Below are 20,259 nucleotides of genomic sequence, written 5' to 3' on the forward strand. Positions count from 1 at the left end.
GTCTTTAAATTACTATTGAATTTTAAAACTAAATCAGAATTACGATAATAAAATTTAGTAAAATATTTACGCAATTTGTAATAACGGTAGCCTTGCTGAAGAAGTTTACTTGTAATATATTAAATACGTTCATTGAAATGCTTGACATGACTACACGCTCTGGCAAACCGAATTAACTGAGAAATATATACCCCATAAGATGTAGCCTAAGGTACATCCCCATCCAAATGGGGAAAATTTACAATACTAAAATTAAAATCATCCCTCTTGTCATAAATTTTGGTATGTATAATATTGTCATAAATAGAGAGATGTAAATCTAAAAATGAAGCATCAGTATCCGAATTGTTAGTTTTAATTAACTGAAGCTCCCTAGGATAAATAGTACCCACCAAATGACCAAAAAACGGATTATCCATATTAAGAATATCATCCAGATAGCGTGATTTATGGTGCACCTAACTTCACTCTAACCCCACCATGTTCCAGTCACAAGACAGTGTAAATAGAAGTTATCCCCGCCAGGTGAAACCCTAACATACGTAAAGGCAACAGAAGGCATGTAATGTAAAACAAAAAAAATGCTCTTGTATAATATATACACAATGTTATATTGAAATATGTCTCACCTCTCACAGAAGTGTCCTCACTGACATCTGCTGTATCTACACCACCATCGATACAGGAAACATTACATCTAGGAATAGTGCTCAGAACCTTGAAAAAAAATATGTTTATTCTCTAAAATCTTTTTAAAAATTGAAAGAATATATTCATTCAAGACGTTCCTTTCTGGAAAATACTATGGTTATTAGACATACCAAACTTAGGGGAATTTAGTTATATTAACCCAATGTAAGCAATTTATAATTGAAGCAGTGGTGGAATAACATCTTGAACAATGGTTTAATAATTAATGTTACAATTACACTACTATGTTTTTTCTTTATGCCTTTTTTACAAGTGTTTCTAAATTTCAAATATTGACTAGTTACCAATTGCAAGCCAGCGAGCTTAGATCATTATGAATAAGTACAGCACAGACATATGGATCAATGGGCTGCCAGTTTGATCCCCAAAAAATGTGTTGTTATTTGTGACCAATTGATAACTACTGTGTGTTGCATTCATCTATAATTACTCCTTTAAATGTAAAAGTTGACCATTCCTCGCGAATGACATGCTACTGAATTTAGGAACACTGCATGGTAATACTAACTGACCAGCATTCAAATCTGAAAAAGTTTAAACTTTCGAAGAATGGCATTTAAACCACTTTTCGAACAAACAAACTTACAACTTCCTGCCATAGCGGCATGTTCACAGGTAGCTGCCCCCACCAGTACCCCAGCCTCTGTCCTCCTGGCAGATTCCAGCTTCTTCACTAGAGAAACTACAGAAACCCATTTTTTTCTTGCACTGACCTACATCTCTTTTGTCTAATGTAGACACTGCTTTTACTCTAGAAACATATTTGTGCAATGTGTTAAACATAAAACAGATAAATTAATTCATGTTTGAGACAGAGATTCAATATGAAATCTTATTGGTGATTTCCATAATCAAACTCCAAGACAGGTATGTCAAAATCAACCAGTCACATTTAATTTAGGATATCAGATATTACATTCACATAAAAAAATTATAATAAAGATATACTTCTTTCATAATATAATTAAAAGCAACTCTGGTAAGTAGAGGATATTTGTTTGTTTTGAGTGAATATAGAATATATCTCACCGAGAAGTGATCCTAACTATTTTCATTAGAGCATAGCGCGATTGAAAATGTGAAAATTTTCCCACGTCTAAGTGGTTATATTCTATATTCACTAAAAACAAACAAAATTTGTTTCTATTGTATGCTTGATTACGTTGAGATACGCATTTTGCAACAAGTTTAATCTTAGCACAGGAAATAGATGCGCATGAAGGTACACAAGGCCGAACGTGTTGTGGCATTAGAAAGATGCACATAGCATAAAGTTCCATTTTATTTTTAATTTCTTGCTGCATTACGTTAAAAATTCTCAATAAGTTAACTCATCTGAACCAAGAAATATACTGTAAAGTTATGAACAAATGATCAAAGTGTCGTTATCGTCATCGGCGTGTTTAAATGACGTGTTGCTGGCTCGTCTCGACGAGACAGTATTACGATAGGATTTTACTATTACTATATCTACCTAAAAGGCAGAACGTCTCCTAAACCTGGCTCTCAGCTTTTTACTTTCATTACAAATGCAAGCCAGCAACCAAGAAAACAAAATAGCGTTTCCTTTACGAGAAGTGTCCAATCGAAAGCAGGCTTCCAAAAAGTGACCAATCGAAAGCTGGTTTACGAAAAAGCCATGTAAAAAAACAAAGAAAAATATCAAACAGGGAATGCCACGCACCAAAAACGCAGCCTCCCCAAAACGAAACCCCCAGCACGCAGACGCGCGCACCACACACACATACACACACACACACACGCCCAAAGCCAACACATAAGGACAAAACGAACAACACACACGCGCACAAAGCCAACACATAAGACGAAACGAACAAACAAAGGAACACAGTGGGGCACCGCCTTGGAACGGTCAGTGGCAAAAACACCACTGGGGAGCTTAAACCGGTTTATGGTGCACCTAACCTCACTCTTACCCCCACCATGTTCCAAAGACATGGGACAGTGTAAATAAAAGTAATCCCCTCCAGGTGAATCTCTTACACACGTAATGGAAACAAAAAGGCATGGCATGTAAAACACAAAAATGCTCGTGTATAAATATATAAAAAACAAACCTTAAGAACCAAAAACGTATGTACTCAATGCCTTTTCAGAAGACAGAGCAACAAGAGAAACACCCTTAAGGGCCCGACGAAACAGGCCAGAAGACAAATATCAAAACAGTTCAGTCCACATAGGCCGCAACCAACCATCTTATATTAATGAACACAAAGAAGCTCAATGACACGCAAAGGACCAATCTATGCAAGTAGAAAATGCATCGATTGCCTGTCCCTTATGGTAGTTGTTGAAATTATGCAGAAAGATTCAGATTGCTACTTTCCTGGAAAAAATGAATGAATATACGCCTCAGAATTATGTAGACAAAATCTGAAATAGTAATAAGGCAAAATTTCAAGGCGTTATCAACACAGAATACAATACCCTTCGTTCCTTTTCGGTTCTTCTTGTTTAATTTTTCGTTTTTTCCCTTCCTTCCTTTTCGGCTCTTCTCGTTAAATTTTTCGGTTTTTGCAACTCTCTACACTTGAGGTTCCCGCAAAAACGCAGGAAAAACAAAAAAAAAACGTGCTTATATTACGCTATATGATATCCATCGCCATGAATGTACAAGAGAAAGGAAGTTGGTTTTCTTTTTAATGCTAAGCAAAAAGCAAGGGAATTTCTGGTAAAATGCTCACGTTCGGGCATTGAACACATAACCTGTGTACCAACAATAAACGTTCTACCACTGACCTATCCAGGCATCACAGACCCTATAATTTTCACTGGCATATCACTGTGCTTCATAACTGCCCTGTTAAAACAAGAGCTAAGCGAGCCACTTTCTAGCTTTTTTAAAAGCTAAACTTGTTATAAATTAAAAGTAAAATTTTTAATGACCTTTTGTAGTTTGTTATGAATTGAAAAAAAAATGATAGATTGTCAATTGTCGGATATCTTTTAGAATTAGGTCTTTTGATATGTACATGTAATTATCTTTTACTTATTTCTTTAACTTATCTTTTACATTTCACATTAATTATGCTACCTTAGAATAAAGAGCTCATATGTTCAAACAAACACATTAGAACCAATCAAGATCATTGACTAATAGACAAATCGGCGGAGAAATTATTAAGTAATTAGTTAATTAATTAAAGACGCACATAGAGGTGCGAAAAGTGATGATCACTTAATAAAAGGCACATGAAATAATCAAACGCCGTTATGTTCAGTAGCGCCGCATCATTTAATGTACGACGATGCTCTTCATTTTACCCTTTTGTTTTTTAACTGTTTTCTTTTGTTTTAGGAATGAGTTTCTGTATCTTAAATATGTATCGACCACGTTTTAACATAACAAAATGAATGTCGCCCGATATGAGTGCGTAAATACGGCGAAATAAACAGGTAAACACAAATAATAAATCACAAGAAATGTAATTTATCTAACAAATATAATGATCCTTATAATCCTTAATAGATACAGTTTATTAAAGCCGGCTACCTTAAATTTACTTACTTGTTCATATACGATATATGTATATATAGAGCCGGCTACCTAGAACTTTAGGTAGACGGAACCGGCTACGTAGACTAAAGGTCTAGGTTACCAGACCCGGCTACCTAGCCACTGCCAATCCAGAAACACTACAGTGCACACGTTTCATTTAACTGGGAACCATACGCCACTGTTCATGGAATTACACACCAGGGTTGTTTCACTGAAGGTTCAATGTGCTACCCTATATGAACACACTTTCAAATGTTTCCAAATTATTTGTTTCTTTTTTTTTTTTTGATTTTGTAGCATGTGTAAATGTCGAGTACTGCTCAACACGTGGCTAGCGAGCATGTACAGCTCCATGCATTTCCATAAACTTAACCATCACTTCTGCACAAGGTCCTGCACAAGGTCCAAGAATAACATTATAATGTACGAGTCAAGAAACTTGTTAAAAACTCCTTTTCCTCTTCCGGAACATCCGGAAATGAATCACAGGTCAATATCCTGTTGTGTCCCTTGTGAAACTACAATAAAGAAAATTAATTATACAGAAATGACAATAAGTTACCGATCAACTACCGTCTCCCAGGCACTCCGCTTTGCACTGTTGGTAATATAAGGGGAATGTTTCCCCATTATTACTGGGAGAGAGGCCTTCACAGCTTCTGCCAGAGCAAGCAGTTCCGAGTCAGACCAGTTGGCCTTCCTTTTGTACTCAATTTGCGGCGCTTCCATTACTTTGGAGCAGACAAATGACATTTATTCGGCAAAAAGCGCTTGCGCTATATTTTTAACTTCCAATTCGAGAGTACAAATTGGTCCTAAGTTAAAAGTTAGGACTAAGTCTGTGACTAAAGATAAGATTGTTTATTGAAACGGTCTTAAGTGCCATCCTATTCCATCCTAATTTTTGTCTTAGGTCCTAGTACTTGGGACTAACTAAAGACCAGCATGGATCCAGACCAGCCTATGCATCCACGCAGTCTGTTCAGGATCGATGCTGTTCGCTAACGGTTTTTCTAATTGCAATAGTCTTTGAAAGCGAACAGCATGGATCCTGACCAGACTGCACAGATGCGCAGGCTGGTCTGGATCCATGTTGGTCGCAAAGCCTTTATGTTGTCTTTCTCATGGCACGACCGGTTCAAATATTGATTAATTCGTATATTAAATGAATTCTAGCTTGATGTACATGTAAAAGGAATCTGTAGCAAGAGATATAATGGTAAGCTAATTTAGACTGTAAATAAAGTAACTATATATACCTCTCTTGTGCATTTGGTCGTAAATAGGGTGTAAATAGAAACTGTCCACAAGCATACCCTGAATCGCCAAGTAGAAGTCCGTCAAAATGTCCCGAATATTCAGAAACAAAAACTTAATTACTCACAGTATTGGTTATGTGCAACAGGCACATCTGTAACGGAGAAAGGAGAACAATGACACATTTGCGATATTCAAATCTAAAGATATGCCTTTTAGAGAATATTGGTATCGGTCAATCCTCTTTTGGAAGCATTGTTCATACTCTTCTATGTGAACACCCATCAGATACTGATAAACAGCAGTTCCAAGGGCATTTCTCGATTTGTATCTCTTTCCAGACAGATGATATTTAGGTTTGGGAAACCGAAAATAGTCGCAGGGGGCCAGGTCTGCCGAACACGGAGGGTGTGGAAGGACGGTAACCTTCTCTGACTCCAAAAACTCGGTCACAATGCGTGCCTTGTGAGCGGGTGCATTATCATGCAAAAGTCGGAGGTACTTGTCTTGTTTTGGGGCGGCGACTTTTGTATTAGTTTTTCAATTTTCTTAGAACAACATTTTTTATAGAATTTTCCTATGACCGTACTGCCTTTTGGTACCGGAATTTCAATGATTGGACCCTTATGAGTGAAAAAAATACATACAATACCTTCTTCACCGTTCGTATTCGTTTGGCAATTCTTGGGCGTCTCGCATTTTTGGTGACCCAAATTCGGTTGGAATACTTCCGCTTTGGTTCAAAATAATAAACCGAGGTTTCATTACCAGTAACTATATTATCAAAAACCTTTTTGCTGTATTTTGGGTACATGTTCAGAAGATTTTTTGCCATTGTTACACGGGTCCTCTTTTGTTCATCTGTTAACAAATGGGGTATCCATCTTGCATTTATTTTTCTAAGTTTTAGGTGTTTCTTCAAAATTCCATGAACTCGTGCTAACGACAAGTTTGTCAGTCGGGCCAATTGCCTTACGGTGAATCGGGCATCCATTTTTAGCAGATTGAGGATTTTTTCGATGTTACCTTTCGGCGTAGTTGTTGCAGGACGATCTGTGCGAGCAGCATCTTTGAGTTGCTGCTGTCCAGTCCTAAATTTAGCTACCCACTTACAAATAGTCCTGTGAGACATTTGACCCTCCCCATAAATGTCGCACACCTCACGGTGAATATCTACAATCTTCATGCCTATTAGCGACCTACATTTTATGTAGGCCTTAATTTCAAGCACATTTTCAGCTCTTTTCCCAGTCATTTTGTGTAAAGTGTAATGAATACGCTATAAAGCAATGTATATTGTACCAAGGTCAATGAACGTTTGAGCGAGATATATACCTATGTTACGATTCAGTGATCATTCTATCGACACGAGGTGGTTTTGTGTACACATGACACGATTTCCGCGAAATAAAACACAAATGACATTATTTTTGGAACACCCCTCGTATGACTCTGCAATGAAATATAGCTGTTCCAGTTCACCCTATGCTTGTAACATGACTGTGAGATTCTACTCTGATTTTGTTATAGGCCAACTTTTTTTTTGAATGGGAGGGGAATTTTTAAAAATACAGTTACGAAAGAGCAACACCGGGTCTACAGTCAATTTTTTTTTTACCTGATACTTGACAGAAAACTGCACTTACTCGATTTTTGGGGGGTTTTAGTTTAGGGTGATGGTCTCTTCACGATTTTACCATACACTACACAAAATTCAAATATACATGTACCAGGAAAGTATGAAAAAATATAGGGAAAACATTGCGTTTCTAGATGTACTAAGGATAAAGAAGGCATTAATTATGAACCTTTAAAAACAAACAATTTATGATAACCGAGAACATAATCATGGCTCATAAAATCCTACTTTTGTGGATGTGTAACAGCTTAAAGCCACTTTGCAACATCATTTGTGAGTGATGAACTAAAAAACTGAATTATACTAGAGTTATATGATACAGACCTTCTTCAAACCTTCTACATAATCCTGACTCTCTGAATATCCGACTGTCTTGGACAATTCCTGGCCACTTAGCAACAACATTAGTGATCATAAAACGTGAATCATACACCATCTAAATTTGATAGCAATTATTGACTTAAACGTGTATTATTACATGAGTACCTATAAATAGTAACAAATTTGTGCTAAAAATTCTCCCACTATCGCATTGCGTCATGCATTATCACATTATCATAATTAGCCCCGGGGCCATTATCGCCTGGCGTTTGCGCGGGAAATTAACGTTCGTAAACAGAAATGACGTCATTGCGTTTCATGGAGATAAAAACAGCGAATGTTTCAGTTTAAGTTTTATTATCTTAAGCGTAACGTCCTGTATTCTTCGTGCCATGACTTATTTTCAACACTAAATTATGATAATTGCTACATAGTACAACTATCAAGGCATTTGATTTTATACAGTATATAGTCTGTCATACATATAATATAGAAACTGAAAAGCTGTAAATTAGTATGTCAGAAGATGCCAGTACCCGTAAAAATGACAAAATACACTTTTCTTGCTATATTATAAACAAAAATGTAATAAACAGGTAAATACATGGTAGCGCGGTGCCTTTGAGTGATAATGGCCCTGGAAGAAGATAATAGCCCTCGGGCTATTATCACCTTGCCAGGGCCATTATCACTCAAAGGCACCGCTCTCCCATTTATTAACCTATACATATTACACACACACAAGTAAATTGCGTTTGGTAACAATGCATTTTGTTGCTTTAGTTTCTTTTCATTTCTTACCTTTCTTTTACTTGAAATACATTTTCATTCTGCATATATTCATGTTAATTATCAAATTAAGAAATGGATTGTTTTTCTGTGTTCATGTGAAATGAACGACAGAATAATAATATATGCCATGTGTTTACGAATTGGATAGAAATAACCGTCCCGAGGGCAACAGCGCATTGTGCGGTAATGAGGCTTGCCGAATTACCGCCCATGCGCAGGTGGCTAAGGGACGGATATTTCTATCCGATTCGTAAACACATGGCAGATTATTTTTCTTGCATACGGTATTACACAAATAACAGGAAGAAATACTTTCTTTGTAGCACTCTTTCTTATAGAAGAGAATGAACACAAAGCGAGGAAAATTAGCATTAGTAAGCATAAGTGACATCACGAGGAATTGCGTTACGCACAATAACAAAGTTCCACTTTAGTTTTATCATTTGTAGCGTAATGTTGTGTTCTTATGGTAAACTAATACATTTTGAATCGAGAAATATACTATAAGGAACGGAGAGAAACTATCAAGCTTTTTTTCGTATTTTACATAAACAGTATATTATCAGTGAACCACTAGTTGTCATTAACAGCACGAGAGTCATCTTGCGTGGGGGTTGCCAGTTTGGGTACGTTTTGACCTGCACCCTCCATTTTTATTGACATTATCTGTACATTTATAGAATGTATTCCCTTCCTGTTGACATAATCCGGCTCATTCTCTATTTGGGCCTGTATTTTCACATGCGTCCCGTCTACACACCCTAGAACTTTCGGAAATCCTGTGTAAGCAAAACTTCAAAATATCCATATATAACAACCCGTAATCAACAGGAATAAATAGTGAAAAGAAACACAATTTGTAAATTTACAAAGCTAGAATCTACTTACAGTGCTAAAAAATGCAAACATTTGTTGGGTCATCATGTTTTATTTATAGTCGACTTACACCAGCCATAAAATGCACAATGACCTGTATTTTGATTAAAACCCAAAGCATATTTACACAGGTTATGAACTGGGTTTTGATTAGAAAAGTTTCATCCTTTTGAAAATCATCAGTTTTCACGATGTCGAAAATGTCTTGAAACTTCGACTTTCATTCATTTCATGTTAAATCCTTTATCTTCCATGTAGATTAAATGATCCTTCAGCAAACTGCTCAGTAACAAATATGTTTATTCCTTTCCTTTACGATGATAATGATTGAAGTAAAACAAGACTTTCTACCAGTGTCACCCATACAGAGTTACTGTTCTTATACAGCTAAACTCATGTGCCTAAATTAGATTGTTCAAGTAGTTCTTCATGGGCCGTAGGTAGGATTATGATTACGGCTAGAAAACAATACTGAGTATGGCCATGCTATATGGAAATCATTCATAAGATAAAGTAATACTTACCGGCAATATTGTAAAACTCGCGTTGAGTTGAGGCAAAGTCAGCAGGGAATTTAACGAACGTGGGCAGCAGCTGACATATTGATGTAGTTGTTCGTTTCACTGCTCTACACACAGATGAAGTTGAAATACCATGGATGTCGCAAATGGCCATATAATGGGATCCACTGGCATAAAAAAGCAATGTCACAAAAACACTTAAAAGAGGTGGTAGAGGTAACGACCGCATTGCAGGTGAATCCAATACATCAAATACCATTCCGGTGAGCACATGGATAGATTCGGGCATAAATCTATATCTACTACAAATTTCCAGTCTACTCCAAGTCTCCAGTGGATTATTCCGATCTAGAAATACCCGTTCAATTGGATGAAATCGGCGAATACGCCGCATTCGGCGTTCGACGGCGGCCATATTTAAGAATTTTAATAGACTTAAGATAGCTCTATAGCTGTCTTAAATTAAGATGCTAAAGTCGTTTACTAAGTTCGTTATTAAGTACGTTATTTTTCATGGAATGCATCATAAATAACGTACATGTACTTAAGAAAAAGTGAAAAGTTAAGCAAATTAACGTACTTAAGTCAAATAACAGACTTAAGTATTTTCGTGAAATCGGGGCCAGTTGTTTAAATGTTTATTCATTTAAAATATTGTATGGAAAATACAATATGCTGCCATAGCCAAAGTAAATGAAAACAAGAGATGTTTAAAAAACACATATGCTCCCCTTATTTCTATGTTATTGTGACCTTGGTCTTAAACCTATTGACCTAAACATCATTATTTGTATTAAATTCGGTGATTCTAGGCCAAAGCGTTCTTGACCTTTCACCTCAGAATCAATAGGGGTCATCTGGCCATGATGGTCAACTTTCATATCAAGTTTGACGCTTGGCCTAAGCGTACTCTAGTTATCATCCGGAAATGGAATGGGTTACAGACAGACGGATTGACATCTGCAAAACAATATGTCTTACTCCTTCGGAGGTGGGTATAATAATAAAGACGAAAACGTTAGTTTTGTGTTGTCAGTCTCAGCAGTTGTTTGATCTATGTGGCTTCGCGATTTGTGGTTATAATAGTCTAGCAAACGCCTTCGCCGGCCTAAAAATCATCGACTTACGTCGATATATAATTTTGATAACCAAAATTATGTTCGTATGTTTAGGACACACATTTTTGAAAGCACCCCAACACAATATGCCATGAGCTCGAAATAACATGTTGTGCTTTCTCGGCGATATATGTCCATTTTGTGTCGATTCGCCGTAAAACCCAACTCCCTCAATATATAGGATGAAATGTGATCCAGACAAGATATCCTACACTCGAGATAACACGGTATGCGCTCAAGATAAGATGTTATGCGCCCGAGATAACATGTGCTGCGCTCCAGATAATATTTCGTGCGCTAGAGATAACCAATCGAGCAATCATAAGATGACATACCACCGTACAAGTCAGTATTATAAATTCACATAATGATGTTGATTTATCATTCAAGTGCATTTAACATCATCTTATTATTTACTCTTGCACCATGTCTAGATTTCTACACACACCTTTGCCAACTATCAATACTTGGAATGCCTGATGGCATCCATCTTTTTATTCTCCTGTTTTGCGCTTCCAGCATAGTCTCCAGATTCGCATTTACTTTCATAGTCTGTAATATTTTATATTCAGTGTTTATTCCCGTTTAGTATATGAAATGAAACTTGAAAGTCATTTAAGGTATTGGACCCGTAGTTCACTGAATTATAAAGTTGTTCATAAAACCTAAATTTTTAAACAGTCATTTAAGGTATTGGTCCGTACAGACACGCTATTTAGTACCATCGATAACCAAACAGGCATTCTTCGGATGTAAATATAAGCAAACGTTCACATGGCTTTCAGTGAAAAAAAAAAGAAAATGCAGAAATTGCATACGGAGACTCATTTCTGGGCCACTGCCGTAACAGAACATACTAAAATATCTTACAGTATTATAATATTTCTCCTTTACCAGATACTGACAGGCACTCATTGTCTTTGATATATTGTTTTACAGGTGCAAATGCTAGTGCTCTGGCGACACGGTTTCTACTCAATTTCCTGGTAGTTAGTCATATTCAGACCATGATATAGTTGTAATGTTTTCAATATGGCTGGTGACAAAACCGTGGAATTGTTCCATTTCATAGCACACAGATTTACGGCAAGCACATACGTAATTATGTGAATACATGTGGATATGTAACATGGAACATTCACTGTTATAGTATAATCAAAATACCCTGATGCCTTGCATTTAATGTTGTTTTTATGCAGTATTTTATTCCATAAATGTTCCTTGCAATAAAATCTGTATGATTTGCAAGACTGATGATGGTTTGTAGCTGCTTGACAATATAAATGCTGTAATGCGTCTTAATTCAAGCATTTTTTGCAAGATCATTTATACACACTGGCCATAAAACTGTTCCTGGCTTCTTGTTCCCTTGCATCCTTGACACGTAATATAATGTTCTATAATTCTCTATTCTAATATGTATGGTAAACCTTCAAAATCTACAATAATCCAGTCTCTTGTCCCTTTATAATCAAATTTTTTTCAACATGAATTGTTACATGGATTTTCCTGGATATGTTCGCCAACAACTATTTTTCTAAAATTTTGTTTGGGTCATACGGCATAGATTCTTTTTCGTAAGATGCACTGTTACGTCGTCAAATACAAATTTTCTTTTATACAAGAAGTCGATGAGGTTTCATTGCAGTCTGTTTTGTCAACATTGTCCAGCATATTTTTGTCAAACTCTGTATTAAAATGTCTATATTTCTTTGAACAAAAGACAGCATATACTTACCGAAGCAGTGCTGCACTGTTATTAATATTTAGCCAGTGGAAGGGTTGAAATCAACATTCATTTGTAATTTCGAAACTGGCTGAGTAACACAGTATTTTGAACTATATTTTACTTCCCAGCTTCTTGATAAGATTTGATTACAGTCAAAAATGCCATACTGTCACCTGCTGTTGTGTCTAGTCATGTACGTATAGTTTAGATGGAGAATATCACATACCTTGAAGTACATTATTAAATTTTGTGCAAAGTAGAAATGTGTCAAAAGTGCATCAGAGGAGATAGACCAAACCGTGTCATATTGCTCCACACTGAATGGCTTCTCTAATGTTTAATATCAAACTTAAGATCATAATCAACTGTTGCATTGTAGCCAGGTAGTACCAAATATCCTACCGACCCAGCTAATTGATAATAATGAATGAATGTGTACAGGGGCTGGTAGGCATACGCAACTATTGCAGATTTTTTACCCTGTTTATATGTAATATAAACATTTACTGCTATATCTTTATTTTTTTTATTTCACTGGTCCTATGTCGTATTGTGCTGTAATGTTACATAGTCACTAAAGAAAAGTATCGGGACATTATAGTAAACAAATTTTCAATGATAAAAGAACAAAAATGTTTCATAGTTCCAACCACATATAATTTTATAAATGCAGTTTTGTCTAAACAAGTACAGCATACTTGATAGTCAGGTAACATTTGATAGTCAGGTAACATTTTTCTCCGATTCGGCTATCTCCGTTTTTGTCGGGTTATCGTTTTCGCCAATATCAGTTGGCTACTTTAAAGGTGGTCAGTCACATTAAATCAATATTTAATGACATTTTTTACTTTTTGTATATTCTGGTAGAGAATTATTTAAGGAACAAAAAGACAGACTACATAGAGTTAGATTCCTATTTAAAATGTATATTTTATTATTTTTATAAAATTTTGTAATTACTCCCCTTTAATATGAAAGTATATAAAAAGCTGGGTATTTCTTTTTATTTCGATACAATGTCTAGTTTAACATTTGCATTTGATAGGCATATCAACTATTGGACAATCTGAACCAAAATGCAAGTTTTAAAGCTGTGTGTAGCTTCTGAATTCATTTATTTCCAATCTATCTTGGTTGCGCAACCAAGATAGGCAAAGGGAGGTAATAATTATTTTTCAAACTTGCGTTTCTAATGAATTCCATCTAAATACATAATTTTTAATGCAAATATTTTACAAATATATTACAATATGTCTAATATTTATACATTTCCTTAGGCAAAGTATGTTTATCAAATTTATACTTATGATAAAATAACTCTATCTTGGTTAGGCAACCAGGATAGGAAAATGAAATTTTAAAAATACCTCCAGTGAAAATCTAATTTGTATTAAGTATTAAGTGAACATAAATGAGTGTAAATGATCAGATGCTAAAGTTTCGAATAAATCCATTACATGGCCAAAATCTGATTATCCACCTTTAAGTTACATGGTCAGGAATACAGCTGGGAACATTGCGAAATGGCGGCTAATTGACGAAACAGGAAAATAAGCTACAAAAGATGAAATATAGAGAAAAATTGATGCGAATAACTCCTGGTTTACTAACCGCTCTAAATCTGTTCCCTGTTCTCTTCGTTCCGTGACAAAAATCTTGTCAAGGCAGCTTATAAGAAAAGGATTACTTGTCTGCAGTATCTCTTTATACCAACATGACTTGGAGTCAAACAAAATATGATAGTTGGTATAAACGGAAATGCTGATACTGCAGCCAAGAAATGCCTTTCATTAGAGTAGTTTTATTTGAAATAACCATATACTGATTTTAAACCAAATATAAATAAATACATTTCATCCTAAAAACGATGCTTTGGTCAATAAACTTCTTAATATAAATTATAATAAGGGTAAACTTTTCGGAAGCAACCTACTTTGGGTGAATGCCACCGAGGGAACAGATCTGTGTCTATACGGACGAGGTGTACAATATCAAACACCGCTTACTTGCAAACATGCTTTAATAGAACGTGTGGACTTCGCTCCACAGCGCAGTACATACTATAACGTTCAATATTTGAAAGAGTTGTTCAAAAGTTTTCATAAAAATACTTTTGAAAAGTGTAGTTTGATATTTTCTAAAATAAAAAGTAAACAGTCTAAGAGCACGAGACATATATATTCGCAAGCAAGCTGACCGTTGTATTTCGTATTTCCTACTTCCTATGAATACTTCAATGTATATATCATAAACATTAATGATCTATGAGGTATAAATTTCCAATTTTAAAATTAACACGAGAGGTGGTCTCCAAACGCTTGAACCTTAATATAATGGTAGCGAACAGTAAAAAAGGCTTTTTTGTCCAAGAAAGAGGTGTCAAACGATATAGTATGTTTACACAACGCATTTATTCTTCCAATATAAAGGATGAATAATACATCAAGAAGATCGGACAATCCGAAACAATATTAAATGGATACTTAATGCATTAATGTGTAATGTACCTAGAATATGAGTGTTTTTCGAGCATAATATATAAGGAAATTTAAAGTGAAAGACACCGCCTCGGTAGCCTAGTGGTAGAGCGTCGTGGGTTCGATCCCAGGCCGCGTCATACCAAAGACGTAAAATTGGTACTAGTAGCTTCCTCGCTTGGCGTTCAGCATTAAGAGGATAGTGCTAGGACTGGTCAGCCCGGTGTCAGTATGATGTGACTGGGTGGGGTATCATGCCACGTGTCTACGGCGTGATATTCCAAAGAGGCAGCACTAAGTTGAGCATTGTGCTCAATGCTACAAGTAGACACCGTCGTTTATATGACTGAAAAAATGCTGATAAAGACGTTAAACACACATTTGATGTTCTGAAATAAACAGCTGCGAAACATCTCACGTTGTTTAAGTATTGAAATATTAACGACATGTTCTTCAAAAAGTAACACTCGTACTGATTATTTTGGTACTCCTTTGATTTGAAAGTACATAGTCCGTAGCAATTTGAGTTGAATACGATATCAGAAGCTTCCATCAAAAATTTCTATTTAATAAATTTCACTTAACCTCGGACATAGGTTCCTATTCGTTAACTTAGTAGGAGTAAACTTACCTATAGATATATTATTACATTTTTCTCTTACCTTTTTGTGTTTTTGCATACCCAAGCTTTTTCGAGCTTTTTTGTCAGTTGTCATATTTTGTTATTTTCGGATCCTTTTGGACCATAGAGTACATTCATTTTCACTTGAATAGAATTTAACTTTAGCCGGTACGAGGGGTGATGCGCATTTCATTACCTCACATGAACAGACTCGACCAAACTGCTGTTATGTTGCTTGGTTGCGTTCTACGCTTCCAAAGGATCTCTACAGACTTTATTATAATTTTCAGTGTGCGCAATATCCTTAAGCTGGATTAACGCTTACCAGTCTCATTTTAGAGGATTTGACAGCTTTGGCCCAAGAAACATCCAATCGTAATATCAATTCGCGTAGACTTGCTGCGACCTTCGGTCATACTACTCTACTGTTTTGTTAGAAATATGTTTGTTTTTGGTTTTTGGATAGTTAACTTTACCAGTGTACATGGATTCTGTACCAATACGGACCTGTTCTTGTAAGTAACTGTCAAACGTCTCTCCACACTATTCAGAGATGGACGACGAGTGAGTGAGTTGGGTTTTACGGCGAAGCGACACAAAATGGACATATATCGCCGAGAAGAAGTCATATTGCAAACGCCAACTGTAAAGCACAAACATTGATGTAAAAATGTAAAGCATACCCAAAAACATCCATGTAAAAATGTAAAGAAAACTATGAGTAATGTAAAACATATCTGAAAACATCCATGTAAAAATGTAAATAACTCCTGACACAATGTCTATTAAGCGATCATTACGGAAAAAATGCACCTCGCAACCCCATGATCAATTTTAATATCAGTTCACAGTATATAATTTGTCAACCATGTATCATATTTTTATTTACATGTTTGCAGCTGATATTTAAACACATATGTATATACATTTTTACATAACTGATTTTAGATATGCTTTACATTTTTAGCTCACCTGTCACATAGTGACAAGGTGAGCTTTTGTGATCACCCTTCGTCCGTCGTCAGTCCGTCCGTCCGTACGTCAACAATTTCTTGTCTGCACAATAGTGGTTTCATTTATAATTTTATTTTAACCAAACTTTCACACAACTTGTATCACCATAAGAGCTCGGTTCCTTTCTTGAACTGGCCAGATCCCATTACAGGTTCCAGAGTTATGGCCCCTGAAAGGGCCAAAATTAGCTATTTTGACCTTGTCTGCGCAATAGCAGCTTTATTTATAACTTGATTTTAACCAAACTTGCACACAACTTGTATCACCATATGATCTTGGTTCCTTTCTTGAACTGGCCAGATTCCATTATGGGTTCCAGAGTGATGGCCGCTGAAAGGGCCAAAATTAGCTATTTTGACCTTGTCTGCACAATAGCAGCTTCATTTATGATTTTAATTTCATCAAACTTGCACAAAACTTGTGTCACCATAAGATCTCGGTTCCTTTCTTGAACCGGCCAGATTCCATAATGGATTCCAGAGTTATGGCCCCTGAAAGGGCCAAAATTAGCTATTTGACCTTGTCTGCACAATAGCAGATTCTTTTATGATTTGACTTTAACCAAACTTGCACAAAACTTGCATCACCACAAGATCTTGGTTCCTTTCTTGAACTGGCCAGATTCCTTCATGGGTTCCAGAGTTATGGCCCCTTAAAGGTCCAAAATTGGCTATTTTGGCTTTTGCAGCCATATAGAGACTTCATTTATGGTTTTATTTGATACAAACTTCCAAAATATCTTCAACAACAATAAATCTTGGATTCCATGAAAAATCAGATCAATTCGTAGGTTCCAGAGTTATTTTATATCTGATTACCTCCCCTGATTGTAATCAAAATGGATTTATATCAGTAAGTATAGGACTTATTTGAAATTTCATTATTGTCATTAGTTGGACTGAGCCAATGAGGGTAGATAACTATGGACTGATTTTATGTCAAATTACCTCCCTTTATTTCAAATTAAAATGGGTATATCTCCGTAACTAATGAAGATACTGATCTGCAATTTCATTTTGGTCAACAGATTTATTTGGCAGATCCTTCTTTTGTTAACTTACAATGATTTTTTTTAATTACTTCCCTTTTACGTTACTATAAATAGCTTGTTTTTATTTTATTTTTTTATTATTGGCCGTAAGGAAAAACCGAGACCACTTTTCTGTGGTACAACATGGATGGTACCTCCAATTTTTAGGTGTATTTTGACATATCTGTACCTTGTAAGATTTTTTTTTCTTTTTGGTTTAATTTCTTCCCTTTGTTGTTCCTGTCCTTTGGACTTAGATATTTTTTCTGAGGACCTTCTTGTCCTCAAGTGCAATGATAACAGGTGAGCGATATAGGGCCATCATGGCCGTCTTGTTACATGGATGTTTTTAGATATGTTTTACATTATTCATAGTGTTCTTTACATTTTTACATGAATGTTATTAGGTATGCTTTATATTTTTACATCAATGTTTATGCTTTACAGTTGGCGTTTGCAATATGACTTCTTTTCGGCGATATATGACCATTTTGAGTCGATTCGCCGTTAAACCCAACTCACTCACTCAGCCCGCCCGCTTAGCTCAGTAGGTAAGAGCGTTGGTCTACGGATCGCGGGGTCGCGAGTTCGATCCTCGGGCGGGGCGTATGTTCTCCGAGACTATTTGATAAACGACATTGTGTCTGAAATCATTAGTCCTCCACCTCTGATTCATGTGGGGAAGTTGGCAGCTACTTGCGGAGAACAGGTTTGTACTGGTTCAGAATCCAATTACACTGGTTAGGTTAACTGCCCCGCCGTTACATGACTGAAATACTGTTGAAAAACGGCGTTAAACCAAAAAAAACAAACAAAAAAAACAACAAACAACCATGTATCAACCAGATGTTGTAAAATATTTAAACGTGAACGACGTTTTGTGCTTTTGCTTGATTGTTCTTTGCAATTAATAAAAGTTTTAATGTGGCACATGAAACATTAGCTTCAAAGCACAGAAACCAATGATTATCGTGTTTTATGTTGTATTGTTCCGAAACATTAAGTTTTCAGGCTGAGGACTGTTAGCTTTATGGTCGTTTCGTCTGCAATCTTTCCGTAAATATACAAATATTTTATGGCAAATATCTTGCACCCTCCAGACATAAAAATAAGATACAGGAAACGTTCAATGCAGGGAGACACATTAACACTTCCTTTTGTTCTTCTTTATTTGTATTGCATAAACTTATGTATCAATTATTTCTGTTCCAATCACAATAAACAAAAATAAATGAAAGTCCTTTCAAGTAGACAGTAGTAAGAATCACCTTGCCTAGAAAGATTGTCTTTGGTGTTGTGGTGGTTTTACTATTGATGCTATTTTAAAAATAACAGTTCATGTTGCTTTTGTTGTTGGGCTTAACGTCGCACCGACACAGCTATAGGTCAAGCAAAATATTAACGCAATTTGTGATAGCAGTAGGCCTGCTGAATTTTTCATTTGTAATGATATTACATTCATTAAAATCCTCAACATGACGCTCTGGCATCCCGAATATATAGCCCATAAGATGTAGCCTGATGCTGCATCTCGGTAACAACTGTATGTATTGAACTGAAACTTAACACGTTGCTTCCCAATCATCAGACATACTGAATTAGCCTTGTAAGATAACTCTGAACTATGGTACAAATTATGGCCCTTTTTCGACGTAGAAAATTGTTATTTCTGCATGCAACGACATAAACAAAAATGTTGCAAGCTCAATTTGATTGAACACTTCATGGACGGTAGTCAAAGTAAAATAGAAAACGTGGAAACTCAACAGATCGCCCAACATGACAAAAACGAAAATGTTGCGGGCTATTCAGTCGAGCGCGGTGTCTTATGGACAGGTCTTGCTATTAGTCTTGTAAAAGACTATCAGATATGTCTGGTAAAATAATAACAAAATAACAAGTTCTTAAGTCAAACATACAAGTATCATGGTCTTTTGACTTTACTGTCCTTTAAAGCTTTCTGATGTGATTTAGCATTGGCCCAGTCACCTTATATCACACAAGGTAAAAAAAAACAAAGAGAAATATCAAACAGTAAGTTTGCGCACCAAAAGCGCAGCCTCCTCAAAACGAACCCCCAGCACGCAAACGCGTGCACCACACACACACACACACACACACAAAGCTTAAACATCAGGACAAAACGAACAACACACACACACACACACACTCAAAGCCAACACATAAGGACACGACGAACAATAAGCATACACACACGCGCGCACACAAAGTCAACACACAAGGACAAGACGAACAAACAAAGGAACACAGTGGGGCACCGCCTTGGAACGGTCAGTGGCAAAAACACAACTGGGGAGCTTAAACCGGTTTATGGTTCACACCCAACCTCACTCTTACCCCCACCATGTTCCAAAGACATGGGACAGTGTAAATAAAAGTAATCCCCTCCAGGTTAAACATAAAGGCATGGCATGTAAAACACAAAAATGCTCGTGTATAAATATATAAAAAGCAAACCTTAAGAACCAAAAACGTATATACTCAATGCCTTTTCAGACGACAGAGCAACAAGAGAAACACCCTTAAGGGCCCGACGAAACAGGTCAGAAGACAAATATCAAAACAGTTCAGTCCTGGTAGGATTTAAAAACTGCTCATCATAGAGTCCTCC

The 20,259-nt window shown here is 36.2% G+C and overlaps 1 protein-coding gene across 1 annotated transcript; it reads right to left on the reverse strand.

The window, feature by feature from the left end:
• Window positions 1–1,320: 1,320 nt before the first annotated feature.
• Window positions 1,321–12,722, reverse strand: LOC123562287 (putative nuclease HARBI1). Its single transcript, XM_053526553.1, has 7 exons — window positions 12,711–12,722; window positions 11,204–11,307; window positions 9,641–9,744; window positions 8,909–9,019; window positions 7,441–7,565; window positions 5,491–5,570; window positions 1,321–1,462 (listed from the first exon to the last, which is right to left on the reverse strand). The coding sequence occupies exons 1-7, from the start codon at window positions 12,720–12,722 to the stop codon at window positions 1,321–1,323; spliced, it is 678 nt and encodes a 225-aa protein (XP_053382528.1).
• Between the last annotated feature and the right edge of the window lie 7,537 nt (window positions 12,723–20,259).

Source organism: Mercenaria mercenaria, chromosome 2 (assembly GCF_021730395.1).
Source record: "Mercenaria mercenaria strain notata chromosome 2, MADL_Memer_1, whole genome shotgun sequence".
In the NCBI taxonomy this organism is placed as follows: Eukaryota; Metazoa; Mollusca; class Bivalvia; order Venerida; family Veneridae; genus Mercenaria; species Mercenaria mercenaria.

Excerpts from the sequence above, each read along its gene's own strand:
- LOC123562287 (XM_053526553.1), bottom strand. Across the intron at positions 5,571-7,440 it reads TTGAAGAAGGTCTGTATCAT|GGACTTCTACTTGGCGATTC; the intron begins ATAACTCTAGTA and ends GGACATTTTGAC. Across the intron at positions 1,463-5,490 it reads CGACCAAATGCACAAGAGAG|AGTAAAAGCAGTGTCTACAT; the intron begins GTATATATAGTT and ends ATATGTTTCTAG.